The sequence below is a fragment of the Oncorhynchus mykiss genome, chromosome 10, assembly GCF_013265735.2.
Source record: "Oncorhynchus mykiss isolate Arlee chromosome 10, USDA_OmykA_1.1, whole genome shotgun sequence".
NCBI lineage: Eukaryota > Metazoa > Chordata > Actinopteri > Salmoniformes > Salmonidae > Oncorhynchus > Oncorhynchus mykiss.
This window is the reverse complement of record NC_048574.1, coordinates 76,885,212-76,901,006: the sequence shown is the minus strand read 5'-3', so window position 1 is coordinate 76,901,006 and position 15,795 is coordinate 76,885,212. Positions and strand designations below refer to the sequence as shown.

The window sequence follows — 15,795 nt, the reverse complement described above, 5'->3', positions numbered from 1 at the left end:
GCCCCCTCAGAACTGTCACCACACGGCATCGCCACACAGATGCTGAGGCTCTTGCGGCGTAAGGGAAACGTTTACTTCAAGGTGACGTCACTGATTGAACACGACTAGCGTGCACCGCTAACATGCTAGACATTTCACATCTGATACACATGAACAATGTGGAGCTCAGACGCAATAATGTAATAACCTAACATCCAACGTCTGGACAGACAAGCTTTATCAGGGTAAAACACGGCAGGGTGACTAGTTTATAGTGTTAAAGGATACACACACAGAGAATATGTCATGTAAAGGAACAGACACACACAGAATATGTCATGTAAAGGAACAGACACACAGAGAATATGTCATGTAAAGGAACAGACACACAGAGAATATGTCATGTAAAGGAACAGACACACACAGAATATGTCATGTAAAGGAACAGACACACACAGAATATGTCATGTAAAGGAACAGACACACACAGAATATGTCATGTAAAGGAACAGACACACAGAGAATATGTCATGTAAAGGTACAGACACACACAGAATATGTCATGTAAAGGAACAGACACACAGAGAATATGTCATGTAAAGGAACAGACACACAGAGAATATGTCATGTAAAGAAACAGACACACACAGAATATGTCATGTAAAGGAACAGACACACACAGAATATGTCATGTAAAGGAACAGACACACAGAGAATATGTCATGTAAAGGAACAGACACACAGAGAATATGTCATGTAAAGGTACAGACACACACAGAATATGTCATGTAAAGGAACAGACACACAGAGAATATGTCATGTAAAGGAACAGACACACAAAGAATATGTCATGTAAAGGAACAGACACACAGAGAATATGTCATGTAAAGGAACAGACACACAGAGAATATGTCATGTAAAGGAACAGACACACTTCATGTAAAGGAACAGACACACAGAGAATATGTCATGTAAAGGAACAGACACACAGAGAATATGTCATGTAAAGGAACAGACACACACAGAATATTACATGTAAAGGAACAGACACACACAGAGAATATGTCATGTAAAGGAACAGACACACAGAGAATATGTCATGTAAAGGAACAGACACACAGAGAATATGTCATGTAAAGGAACAGACACACTTAATGTAAAGGAACAGACACACAGAGAATATGTCATGTAAAGGAACAGACACACAGAGAATATGTCATGTAAAGGAACAGACACACACAGAATATGACATGTAAAGGAACAGACACACACAGAGAATATGTCATGTAAAGGAACAGACACACAGAGAATATGTCATGTAAAGGAACAGACACACAGAGAATGTGTCATGTAAAGGAACAGACACACACAGAAAATGTCATGTAAAGGAACAGACACACAAAGAATATGTCATGTAAAGGAACAGACACACAGAGAATATGTCATGTAAAGGAACAGACACACAGAGAATATGTCATGTAAAGGAACAGACACACAGAGAATATGTCATGTAAAGGAACAGACACACACAGAATATGTCATGTAAAGGAACAGACACACTTCATGTAAAGGAACAGACACACACAGAATATGTCATGTAAAGGAACAGACACACACAGAATATGTCATGTAAAGGAACAGACACACACAGAATATGTCATGTAAAGGAACAGACACACACAGAAAATGTCATGTAAAGGAACAGACACACAAAGAATATGTCATGTAAAGGAACAGACACACAGAGAATATGTCATGTAAAGGAACAGACACACACAGAATATGTCATGTAAAGGAAGAGACACACTTCATGTAAAGGAACAGACACACAGAGAATATGTCATGTAAAGTAACAGACACACTTCATGTAAAGTAACAGACACACAGAGCATATGTCATGTAAAGGAACAGATACACTTCATGTAAAGGAACAGACACACAGAGAATATGTCATGTAAAGGAACAGACACACAGAGAATATGTCATGTAAAGGAACAGACACACAAAGAATATGTCATGTAAAGGAACAGACACACAGAGAATATGCCATGTAAAAGAACAGACACACTTCATGTAAAGGAACAGACACACAGAGAATATGTCATGTAAAGGAACAGACACACAGAGAATATGTCATGTAAAGGAACAGACACACAGAGAATATGTCATGTAAAGGAACAGACACACAGAGAATATGTCATCGAAAGGAACAGACACACAGAGAATATGCCATGTAAAAGAACAGACACATTTCATGTAAAGGAACAGACACACAAAGAATATGTCATCGAAAGGAACAGACACACAGAGAATATGTCATGTAAAAGAACAGACACACTTCATGTAAAGGAACGGACAAACAGAGAATATGTCATGTAAAGGAACAGATACACAGAGAATATGTCATGTAAAGGAACAGACACACACAGAATATGTCATGTAAAGGAACAGACACACAGAGAATATGTCATGTAAAGGAACAGACACACTTCATGTAAAGGAACAGACACACACATAATATGTCATGTAAAGGAACAGACACACAGAGAATATGTCATGTAAAGGAACAGACACACTTCATGTAAAGGAACAGACACACAGAGAATATGTCATGTAAAGGAACAGACACACAGAGAATATGTCATGTAAAGGAACAGACACACTTCATGTAAAGGAACAGACACACAGAGAATATGTCATGTAAAGTAACAGACACACTTCATGTAAAGTAACAGACACACAGAGCATATGTCATGTAAAGGAACAGACACACTTCATGTAAAGGAACAGACACACAGAGAATATGTCATGTAAAGGAACAGACACACAGAGAATATATCATGTAAAGGAACAGACACACAGAGAATATGTCATCGAAAGGAACAGACACACAGAGAATATGTCATGTAAAGGAACAGACACACAGAGAATATGCCATGTAAAAGAACAGACACACTTCATGTAAAGGAACATACACACAGAGAATATGTCATGTAAAAGAACAGACACACTTCATGTAAAGGAACAAACACACACAGAATATGTCATGTAAAGGAACGGACAAACAGAGAATATGTCATGTAAAGGAACAGACACACAGAGAATATGTCATGTAAAGGAACAGACACACACAGAATATGTCATGTAAAGGAACAGACACACAGAGAATATGTCATGTAAAGGAACAGACACACTTCATGTAAAGGAACAGACACACAAAGAATTTGTCATGTAAAGGAACAGACACACTTCATGTAAAGGAACAGACACACACATAATATGTCATGTAAAGGAACAGACACACACAGAATGTGTCATGTAAAGGAACAGACACACACAGAATATGTCATGTAAAGGGACAGACACACAGAGCATATGTCATGTAAAGGAACAGACACACTTCATGTAAAGGAACAGACACACACAGAATATGTCATGTAAAGGAACAGACACACTTCATGTAAAGGAACAGACACACAGAGAATATGTCATGTAAAGGAACAGACACACAGAGAATATGTCATGTAAAGGAACAGACACACTTCATGTAAAGGAACAGACACACAGAGAATATGTCATGTAAAGTAACAGACATACTTCATGTAAAGTAACAGACACACAGAGCATATGTCATGTAAAGGAACAGATACACTTCATGTAAAGGAACAGACACACAGAGAATATGTCATGTAAAGGAACAGACACACAGAGAATATGTCATGTAAAGGAACAGACACACAAAGAATATGTCATGTAAAGGAACAGACACACAGAGAATATGCCATGTAAAAGAACAGACACACTTCATGTAAAGGAACAGACACACAGAGAATATGTCATGTAAAGGAACAGACACACAGAGAATATGTCATGTAAAGGAACAGACACACAGAGAATATGTCATCGAAAGGAACAGACACACAGAGAATATGCCATGTAAAGGAACAGACACACAGAGAATATGTCATGTAAAAGAACAGACACACAGAGAATATGTCATGTAAAGGAACAGACACACTTCATGTAAAGGAACAGACACACAAAGAATATGTCATGTAAAGGAACAGACACACAGAGAATATGTCATCGAAAGGAACAGACACACAGAGAATATGCCATGTAAAAGAACAGACACACACATAATATGTCATGTAAAGGAACAGACACACAGAGAATATGCCATGTAAAAGAACAGACACACTTCATGTAAAGGAACATACACACAGAGAATATGTCATGTAAAAGAACAGACACACTTCATGTAAAGGAACAGACACACACAGAATATGTCATGTAAAGGAACAGACACACACAGAATATGTCATGTAAAGGAACAGACACACAGAGAATATGTCATGTAAAGGAACAGACACACTTCATGTAAAGGAACAGACACACAAAGAATTTGTCATGTAAAGGAACAGATACACTTCATGTAAAGGAACAGACACACACATAATATGTCATGTAAAGGAACAGACACACAGAGAATATGTCATGTAAAGGAACAGACACACTTCATGTAAAGGAACAGACACACAAAGAATTTGTCATGTAAAGGAACAGACACACTTCATGTAAAGGAACAGACACACACATAATATGTCATGTAAAGGAACAGACACACACAGAATGTGTCATGTAAAGGAACAGACACACACAGAATATGTCATGTAAAGGGACAGACACACAGAGCATATGTCATGTAAAGGAACAGACACACTTCATGTAAAGGAACAGACACACACAGAATATGTCATGTAAAGGAACAGACACACTTCATGTAAAGGAACAAACACACACAGAATATGTCATGTAAAGGAACAGACACACACAGAATGTGTCATGTAAAGGAACAGACACACACAGAATATGTCATGTAAAGGGACAGACACACAGAGCATATGTCATGTAAAGGAACAGACACACTTCATGTAAAGGAACAGACACACACAGAATATGTCATGTAAAGGAACAGACACACTTCATGTAAAGGAACAAACACACAGAGAATATGTCATGTAAAGGAACAGACACACTTCATGTAAAGGAACAGACACACACAGAATATGTCATGTAAAGGAACAGACACACAGAGAATATGTCATGTTTAGGAACAGACACACACAGAATATGTCATCTAAAGGAACAGACTACACAGAATATGTCATGTAAAGGAACAGACACACAGAGAATATGTCATGTTTAGGAACAGACACACACAGAATATGTCATCTAAAGGAACAGACTACACAGAATATGTCATGTAAAGGAACAGACACACAAAGAATATGTCATGTAAAGGAACAGACACACACAGAATATGTCATCTAAAGGAACAGACTACACAGAATATGTCATGTAAAGGAACAGACACACAGAGAATATGTCATGTAAAGGAACAGACACACAGAGAATATGTCATGTAAAAGAACAGACACACTTCATGTAAAGGAACAGACACACACAGAATATGTCATGTAAAGTAACAGACACACAGAGAATATGTCATGTAAAGGAACAGACACACAGAGAATATGTCATGTAAAGGAACAGACACACAGAGAATATGTCATGTAAAGGAACAGACACACAAAGAATATGTCATGTAAAGGAACAGACACACACAGAGAATATGTCATGTAAAGGAACAGACACACAGAGAATATGTCATGTAAAGGAACAGACACACAGAGAATATGTCATGTAAAGGAACAGACACACAGAGAATATGTCATGTAAAGGAACAGACACACAGAGAATATGTCATGTAAAGGAACAGACACACAGAGAATATGTCATGTAAAGGAACAGACACACAGAGAATATGTCATGTAAAAGAACAGACACACAGAGAATATGTCATGTAAAGGAACAGACACGTCATGTAAAGGAACAGACACACAGAGAATATGTCATGTAAAAGAACAGACACACAGAGAATATGTCATGTAAAGGAACAGACACACTTAATGTAAAGGAACAGACACACAGAGAATATGTCATGTAAAGGAACAGACACACAAAGAATATGTCATGTAAAGGAACAGACACACAAAGAATATGTCATGTAAAGGAACAGACACACAGAGAATATGTCATGTAAAGGAACAGACACACAGAGAATATGTCATGTAAAGGAACAGACACGTCATGTAAAGGAACAGACACACAGAGAATATGTCATGTAAAGGAACAGACACACTTCATGTAAAGGGACAGTCAGACTGCGTACCTCCTCCAGCTGGTTGTACTGAGCCTCCTGGAACTCCTCCAGCGTGTATGTGTGATCTTTCAGGATGTGACAAAGCCCCATGTCACTGATCCTGTAGCACATCTCTCTGATGTTCAGCAACGCCGGACGCAGAGACTGGAAACACACACAGCTGTTACTGCTCCTTCCTGTTATCTTAAAATAACTACCTAGTTGGGTTCCATTACACACACAGCTGTTACTGCTGCTTCCTATTATCTTAAAATAACTACCTAGTTGGGTTCCATTACACACAGCTGTTACTGCTCCTTCCTGTTATCTTAAAATAACTACCTAGTTGGGTTCCATTATACACAACTGTTACTGTTCCTTCCTGTTATCTTAAAATAACTACCTAGTTGGGTTCCATTACACACAGCTGTTACTGCTGCTTCCTATTATCTTAAAATAACTACCTAGTTGGGTTCCATTACACACAGCTGTTACTGCTCCTTCCTGTTATCTTAAAATAACTACCTAGTTGGGTTCCATTACACACAGCTGTTACTGCTCCTTCCTATTATCTTAAAATAACTACCTAGTTGGGTTCCATTATACACAGCTGTTACTGCTCCTTCCTGTTATCTTAAAATAACTACCTAGTTGGGTTCCATTACACACAGCTGTTACTGCTCCTTCCTGTTATCTTAAAATAACTACCTAGTTGGGTTCCATTACACACAGCTGTTACTGCTCCTTCCTGATCTCTTAAAATAACTACCTAGTTGGGTTCCATTATACACACAGCTGTTACTGCTCCTTCCTGTTATGTTAAAATAACTACCTAGTTGGGTTCCATTACACACAGCTGTTACTGCTCCTTCCTGTTATCTTAAAATAACTACCTAGTTGGGTTCCATTACACACAGCTGTTACTGCTCCTTCCTGTTATCTTAAAATAACTACCTAGTTGGGTTCCATTATACACATAGCTGTTACTGCTCCTTCCTGTTATGTTAAAATAACTACCTAGTTGGGTTCCATTACACACAGCTGTTACTGCTCCTTCCTGTTATCTTAAAATAACTACCTAGTTGGGTTCCATTACACACAGCTGTTACTGCTCCTTCCTGTTATCTTAAAATAACTACCTAGTTGGGTTCCATTACACACAGCTGTTACTGCTCCTTCCTATTATCTTAAAATAACTACCTAGTTGGGTTCCATTACACACAGCTGTTACTGCTCCTTCCTGTTATCTTAAAATAACTACCTAGTTGGGTTCCATTACACACAGCTGTTACTGCTCCTTCCTGTTATCTTAAAATAACTACCTAGTTGGGTTCCATTACACACAGCTGTTACTGCTCCTTCCTGTTATCTTAAACACTACTGGACCCAACAATACCACCACCTCATTATCCTGACCAGGAAACACTACTGGACCCAACAATACCACCACCTCATTATCCTGACCAGGAAACACTACTGGACCCAACAATACCACCACCTCATTATCCTGACCAGGAAACACTACTGGACCCAACAATACCACCACCTCATTATCCTGACCAGGAAACACTACTGGACCCAACGATACCACCACCTCATTATCCTGACCAGGAAACACTACTGGACCCAACAATACCACCACCTCATTATCCTGACCAGGAAACACTACTGGACCCAACAATACCACCACCTCATTATCCTGACCAGGAAACACTACTGGACCCAACAATACCACCACCTCATTACCCTGACCAGGAAACACTACTGGACCCAACACCACCACCTCATTATCCTGACCAGGAAACACTACTGGACACAACAATACCACCTCATTATCCTGACCAGGAAACACTACTGGACCCAACACCACCACCTCATTATCCTGACCAGGAAACACTACTGGACCCAACAATACCAACACCTCATTATCCTGACCAGGAAACACTACTGGACCCAACAATACCACCACCTCATTATCCTGACCAGGAAACACTACTGGACCCAACAATACCACCACCTCATTATCCTGACCAGGAAACACTACTGGACCCAACAATACCACCACCTCATTACCCTGACCAGGAAACACTACTGGACCCAACACCACCACCTCATTATCCTGACCAGGAAACACTACTGGACACAACAATACCACCTCATTATCCTGACCAGGAAACACTACTGGACCCAACACCACCACCTCATTATCCTGACCAGGAAACACTACTGGACCCAACAATACCAACACCTCATTATCCTGACCAGGAAACACTACTGGACCCAACAATACCACCACCTCATTATCCTGACCAGGAAACACTACTGGACCCAACAATACCACCACCTCATTATCCTGACCAGGAAACACTACTGGACCCAACAATACCACCACCTCATTATCCTGACCAGGAAACACTACTGGACCCAACAATACCACCACCTCATTATCCTGACCAGGAAACACTACTGGACCCAACAATACCACCACCTCATTATCCTGACCAGGAAACACTACTGGACCCAACAATACCACCACCTCATTACCCTGACCAGGAAACACTACTGGACCCAACACCACCACCTCATTATCCTGACCAGGAAACACTACTGGACACAACAATACCACCTCATTATCCTGACCAGGAAACACTACTGGACCCAACACCACCACCTCATTATCCTGACCAGGAAACACTACTGGACCCAACAATACCAACACCTCATTATCCTGACCAGGAAACACTACTGGACCCAACAATACCACCACCTCATTACCCTGACCAGGAAACACTACTGGACCCAACAATACCACCACCTCATTATCCTGACCAGGAAACACTACTGGACCCAACAATACCACCACCTCATTATCCTGACCAGGAAACACTACTGGACCCAACAATACCAACACCTCATTATCCTGACCAGGAAACACTACTGGACCCAACACCACCACCTCATTATCCTGACCAGGAAACACTACTGGACACAACAATACCACCCACCTCATTGACGATGAACAGGCGCTCCTGCAGGGACTTCTTGCACGTGTTGATCTTCTTGGAGCGGACGTTGGTCCGCCACACTCTGAAGGCCTTCCACCTCCTGAAGAGGGCGAAGGCCGGGATGGCCAGGAGGCGACGGTGGCACCGGTACTCATGCTCCCAGCGCTCTAACGGCAGGAAGTCCATCTCCGCGTCAGAGATGCAGGTCACACCCTGCTGGCTGATGGTAGAGTAGTCCTGCTTGTTGATGTTCTCATACGTCACTATCCTGGTTGGGGAAAGGTCAAAGGTGAGAGTTTGGGATGGGTAGTGAGAATAAGGTTGTAGATTTTTATATTTGATAGAGAACTTGGGAGTTCAAATGTTTGCATGAGTGTGTGTGTGTGTCTGTGTCGTCTCTCTTTGTGAGTCCCAATAATACCTCCTTTGTTCTGAAGTGAACACTTGTTCACTACTTTCCACAATCTAAAAGCAATGAATTGGTGCAGTATGGGTTAGAGGCAGTTTCCACTATGTTTCTTATACCAGGCAGTCCTTTCCATTAAAATTAGTGATGTGAAGTGGGATAAATGGAATAAATGGATAAATGGAATTAGAGACAATTGAGAAGTAGCATCTCTCTCTTGTTGACGTTGTTCTTACTTGAAGATATAAGCATCATATCTGATATAGGTTAGGGTGTGTGTTTCTCCCTATCTTGATGTTATAAACATATCTGATATAGGTTAGGGTGTGTGTTTCTCCCTCTCTTGATGTTATAAACATCATATCTGATATAGGTTAGGGTGTGTGTTTCTCCCTATCTTGATGTTATAAACATATCTGATATTGGTTAGGGTGTGTGTTTCTCCCTATCTTGATGTTATAAACATCATATCTGATATAGGTTAGGGTGTGTGTTTCTCCCTATCTTGATGTTATAAACATCATATCTGATATAGGTTAGGGTGTGTGTTTCTCCCTCTCTTACTTGAGGTTATAAACATCATATCTGATATAGGTTAGGGTGTGTGTTTCTCCCTATCTTGATGTTATAAACATATCTGATATAGGTTAGGGTGTGTGTTTCTCCCTATCTTGATGTTATAAACATCATATCTGATATAGGTTAGGGTGTGTGTTTCTCCCTCTCTTACTTGAGGTTATAAACATCATATCTGATATAGGTTAGGGTGTGTGTTTCTCCCTATCTTGATGTTATAAACATATCTGATATAGGTTAGGGTGTGTGTTTCTCCCTATCTTACTTGATGTTATAAACATCATATCTGATATAGGTTAGGGTGTGTGTTTCTCCCTCTCTTACTTGATGTTATAAACATCATATCTGATATAGGTTAGGGTGTGTGTTTCTCCCTCTCTTACTTGATGTTATAAACATCATATCTGATATAGGTTAGGGTGTGTGTTTCTCCCTCTCTTGATGTTATAAACATCATATCTGATATAGGTTAGGGTGTGTGTTTCTCCCTATCTTACTTGATGTTATAAACATCATATCTGATATAGGTTAGGGTGTGTGTTTCTCCCTCTCTTACTTGATGTTATAAACATCATATCTGATATAGGTTAGGGTGTGTGTTTCTCCCTCTTACTTGAGGTTATAAACATCATATCTGATATAGGTTAGGGTGTGTGTTTCTCCCTCTCTTACTTGAGGTTATAAACATCATATCTGATATAGGTTAGGGTGTGTGTTTCTCCCTATCTTGATGTTATAAACATATCTGATATAGGTTAGGGTGTGTGTTTCTCCCTCTCTTACTTGATGTTATAAACATATCTGATATAGGTTAGGGTGTGTGTTTCTCCCTATCTTGATGTTATAAACATATCTGATATAGGTTAGGGTGTGTGTTTCTCCCTCTCTTACTTGAGGTTATAAACATCATATCTGATATAGGTTAGGGTGTGTGTTTCTCCCTCTCTTACTTGAGGTTATAAACATCATATCTGATATAGGTTAGGGTGTGTGTTTCTCCCTATCTTGATGTTATAAACATATCTGATATAGGTTAGGGTGTGTGTTTCTCCCTCTCTTACTTGATGTTATAAACATCATATCTGATATAGGTTAGGGTGTGTGTTTCTCCCTCTCTTGATGTTATAAACATCATATCTGATATAGGTTAGGGTGTGTGTTTCTCCCTCTCTTACTTGATGTTATAAACATCATATCTGATATAGGTTAGGGTGTGTGTTTCTCCCTCTCTTACTTGATGTTATAAACATCATATCTGATATAGGTTAGGGTGTGTGTTTCTCCCTCTCTTGATGTTATAAACATCATATCTGATATAGGTTAGGGTGTGTGTTTCTCCCTCTCTTACTTGATGTTATAAACATCATATCTGATATAGGTTAGGGTGTGTGTTTCTCCCTCTCTTACTTGAGGTTATAAACATCATATCTGATATAGGTTAGGGTGTGTGTTTCTCCCTATCTTGATGTTATAAACATATCTGATATAGGTTAGGGTGTGTGTTTCTCCCTATCTTGATGTTATAAACATCATATCTGATATAGGTTAGGGTGTGTGTTTCTCCCTCTCTTACTTGATGTTATAAACATCATATCTGATATAGGTTAGGGTGTGTGTTTCTCCCTCTCTTGATGTTATAAACATATCTGATATAGGTTAGGGTGTGTGTTTCTCCCTCTCTTACTTGAGGTTATAAACATCATATCTGATATAGGTTAGGGTGTGTGTTTCTCCCTCTCTTACTTGATGTTATAAACATATCTGATATAGGTTAGGGTGTGTGTTTCTCCCTCTCTTGAGGTTATAAACATCATATCTGATATAGGTTAGGGTGTGTGTTTCTCCCTCTCTTGAGGTTATAAACATCATATCTGATATAGGTTAGGGTGTGTGTTTCTCCCTATCTTGATGTTATAAACATCATATCTGATATAGGTTAGGGTGTGTGTTTCTCCCTCTCTTGATGTTATAAACATATCTGATATAGGTTAGGGTGTGTGTTTCTCCCTATCTTGATGTTATAAACATATCTGATATAGGTTAGGGTGTGTGTTTCTCCCTCTCTTGATGTTATAAACATCATATCTGATATAGGTTAGGGTGTGTGTTTCTCCCTCTCTTACTTGAGGTTATAAACATCATATCTGATATAGGTTAGGGTGTGTGTTTCTCCCTATCTTGATGTTATAAACATATCTGATATAGGTTAGGGTGTGTGTTTCTCCCTCTCTTACTTGAGGTTATAAACATCATATCTGATATAGGTTAGGGTGTGTGTTTCTCCCTATCTTGATGTTATAAACATATCTGATATAGGTTAGGGTGTGTGTTTCTCCCTATCTTGATGTTATAAACATCATATCTGATATAGGTTAGGGTGTGTGTTTCTCCCTCTCTTGAGGTTATAAGCATCATATCTGATATAGGTTAGGGTGTGTGTTTCTCCCTATCTTGATGTTATAAACATATCTGATATAGGTTAGGGTGTGTGTTTCTCCCTATCTTGAGGTTATAAACATATCTGATATTGGTTAGGGTGTGTGTTTCTCCCTCTTACTTGAGGTTATAAACATCATATCTGATATAGGTTAGGGTGTGTGTTTCTCCCTCTCTTACTTGAGGTTATAAACATCATATCTGATATAGGTTAGGGTGTGTGTTTCTCCCTCTCTTGATGTTATAAACATCATATCTGATATAGGTTAGGGTGTGTGTTTCTCCCTCTCTTGATGTTATAAACATATCTGATATAGGTTAGGGTGTGTGTTTCTCCCTCTCTTACTTGAGGTTATAAACATCATATCTGATATAGGTTAGGGTGTGTGTTTCTCCCTATCTTGATGTTATAAACATATCTGATATTGGTTAGGGTGTGTGTTTCTCCCTCTCTTACTTGAGGTTCTAAACATCATATCTGATATAGGTTAGGGTGTGTGTTTCTCCCTATCTTGATGTTATAAACATCATATCTGATATAGGTTAGGGTGTGTGTTTCTCCCTATCTTGATGTTATAAACATATCTGATATAGGTTAGGGTGTGTGTTTCTCCCTCTCTTGATGTTATAAACATCATATCTGATATAGGTTAGGGTGTGTGTTTCTCCCTATCTTGAGGTTATAAACATCATATCTGATATAGGTTAGGGTGTGTGTTTCTCCCTATCTTGAGGTTATAAACATCATATCTGATATAGGTTAGGGTGTGTGTTTCTCCCTATCTTGAGGTTATAAACATCATATCTGATATAGGTTAGGGTGTGTGTTTCTCCCTATCTTGAGGTTATAAACATCATATCTGATATAGGTTAGGGTGTGTGTTTCTCCCTATCTTGAGGTTATAAACATCATATCTGATATAGGTTAGGGTGTGTGTTTCTCCCTCTCTTACTTGAGGTTATAAGCATCATATTTGATGGAGCTCTTGGGTGCGGCAGAGGTCATGTACAGGAAGCCCAGGTGAGGGTTGTTCCGGATGATTCTGACGATGTCCGGCGGGGAGCGTATTTTGGCACGGATCACATCCTCTGCAGAGCTGAAGATGATGGGGTGACTGGCCGGGAGAGGGAAGGGGGAGTGGAGGAAGGCTCCGGTGGGGGAGGGCTTTGCGGACTTGGAGGAGCGAGGGCGTTTGGGGGGAGAGGGGGAACACAGGGTACTCTGGGTCATCTGAGCCTGGAGGGAGGAAGCAGTGACAGTCAGTTTTATATTTTTATTTATTGGACTTTGAAAAGCGTCATGAACAGCTGAAAGGGGACTTTGTACTACGTCTCTTGACAACAAAAGAGACAGATACTGACTGTGGACTGGTTTCTTCTGTGGCTCAAATGAGGTTGATGGAAGTACTGGTTAAAACAGAACAAGAAAGGCTATGAGTTTAACAGTTGTCTGACCCGTATCAGTCCACTGTGACACCTCTCAGCTTCAGAGAGCTTCAGAGTCATCAGAGAGCGAGGGGGCTATAGGGAGGGCTACTGATGAACAGAGCACAGCTCAGTATCTGCCTCCCACCGTCTACAATCAAGAATTTATTTCAGACCATGGCTGTATATCACTAGTGAAATCATGGTTAAGACAATCTGGATTTCAAATTAAACCATGTCAAATCTGCATGACGTCTGTCTGTCCAGCAGAGCCCTTCTCAGTCTTCCACCTGTTTCTCCTTGACGTGGTCAGGCAGCTCAGGGAGGTGAAGGGTGGAGCTCTGTCTGTCAGGGGCCTTGTCCTTCCACTCTACCCCAGCAAGGGAGGGCGACGGAGGCTTCCAGCCCGACTGGAGCAGCCTCTCCCGGTTCTGCCTGTGGATGAACTCTGGCTGCTTGTGGTCCTGGTACTTCTTCAGGACGGGCTGAATGAGAGAAGATGTGTAAATAGAGGTGTTTATGTGCTTATGGGGCAGTTGATGTCTGGGATGGTTATGAGAACAAAGGCTGATATTTAGAAAACATTACTGTGAGCAAACAGTGTTTACAAGTGGCTGGGTCCCCATATTCACCCCCCCCCCCCCCACCCACCCACCAGTATCTCCAGCGGTACGGGTCTCTGCCCTGCCCTCCTGCGTTCCTGGGCCTTGGTGGTGTGTGTGAAGACCAGGGCATCAGGGTTGCGTTGTGCCTGGCTCGGGGCTACTGAGATCAGCCTGGCTCTCAGTGCCTCTGGGTCTATGTGGCCCGGGGACATGGTGAATGGGAGGGTCATCCTCTGCTGCCGGGCCCCCGCCACCTCCTCTCTACCTGGGCCAGCCTGGCAGCGAGGGGACCCCTTCTGGGAGAACGAAGACATGGTGGCTCAGATAGTCTGCCACTCAGGGTCTGAGTGGATACTGTGTGTGGGGGTGAAGAAGGAGAGAGCACAAGGAGAGGGAGGTGGGGGACGATAAGCTCTCCCTTTCGTTTCGGTCTATCAACTCGTGTCAAAGCAAACTATAGTAGCATGCAAGTCATCTTGCACATAAGACATTTCAGTTGTTTAGCAACTTACCTGGCAACAAGAGACAAACATTGCAATATAACGTTAAATCAAAAAATTCAAAACAAACATAGCCAACAACATCAGCTAACGCTGAGACGGTTATATACAGTGATATCACAAACCATCAGTTTGGTTAACAGAAACAATGTAGCGCTAGCAATTTATAACATATTTCTGAGCAAGTCAAGGTTTATTACTTACATAGCTATCAATGGCACTTCAACATAGACATTAGTAGAGAAACTACAGAACATTAGCTACACTTGTTATCGCCGGTTCTCTTGTCAGAAGTGGAAACTAATCGGGAGTTTATTGTTTCTTAGCAACCAGCACCTCCTGGACACCGCGCGGAGAGCAACAGCTGCACATGCGCGCTTTGCAGTACAACTCACCATTCATGTCCCAAAGTTACAGGGATTTTAAAACTAGGCAAAAATACTTGCACCCTACAATAGTTTGTATAGCTAGATTCCCAACAGAACGCGGACTGTCATGCATCATTTTTTTCCTTCATGGTAAAACTCTAGACCTCAAAGATGGGTTGCAGTTGAACCTGCAGACATTCCTGATTATCGTCTGGATTCTGCACAATTGAAACACACTATCCCAGGAAAACCTGACAGAGCATCCTGGAGACAGTCGCTCAACCACACAC

At 40.7% G+C, this 15,795-nt stretch overlaps 1 protein-coding gene across 1 annotated transcript in view; it reads right to left on the bottom strand.

The window, feature by feature from the left end:
- The window catches only part of LOC110533220 (dynein, axonemal, heavy chain 6), a 164,003-nt gene extending 148,220 nt beyond the window's left edge, over window positions 1-15,783 (bottom strand). The window contains exons 1-6 of the mRNA XM_036934009.1: window positions 15,342-15,783; window positions 14,688-14,991; window positions 14,323-14,517; window positions 13,561-13,844; window positions 9,190-9,457; window positions 6,215-6,349 (exon numbers count right to left, since the gene is read on the bottom strand). Coding sequence (XP_036789904.1) covers window positions 6,215-6,349; window positions 9,190-9,457; window positions 13,561-13,844; window positions 14,323-14,517; window positions 14,688-14,951 — 1,146 coding nt within the window. The 5' untranslated portion in view covers window positions 14,952-14,991; window positions 15,342-15,783. The remainder of the gene's footprint in view (window positions 1-6,214; window positions 6,350-9,189; window positions 9,458-13,560; window positions 13,845-14,322; window positions 14,518-14,687; window positions 14,992-15,341) is intronic.
- Between the last annotated feature and the right edge of the window lie 12 nt (window positions 15,784-15,795).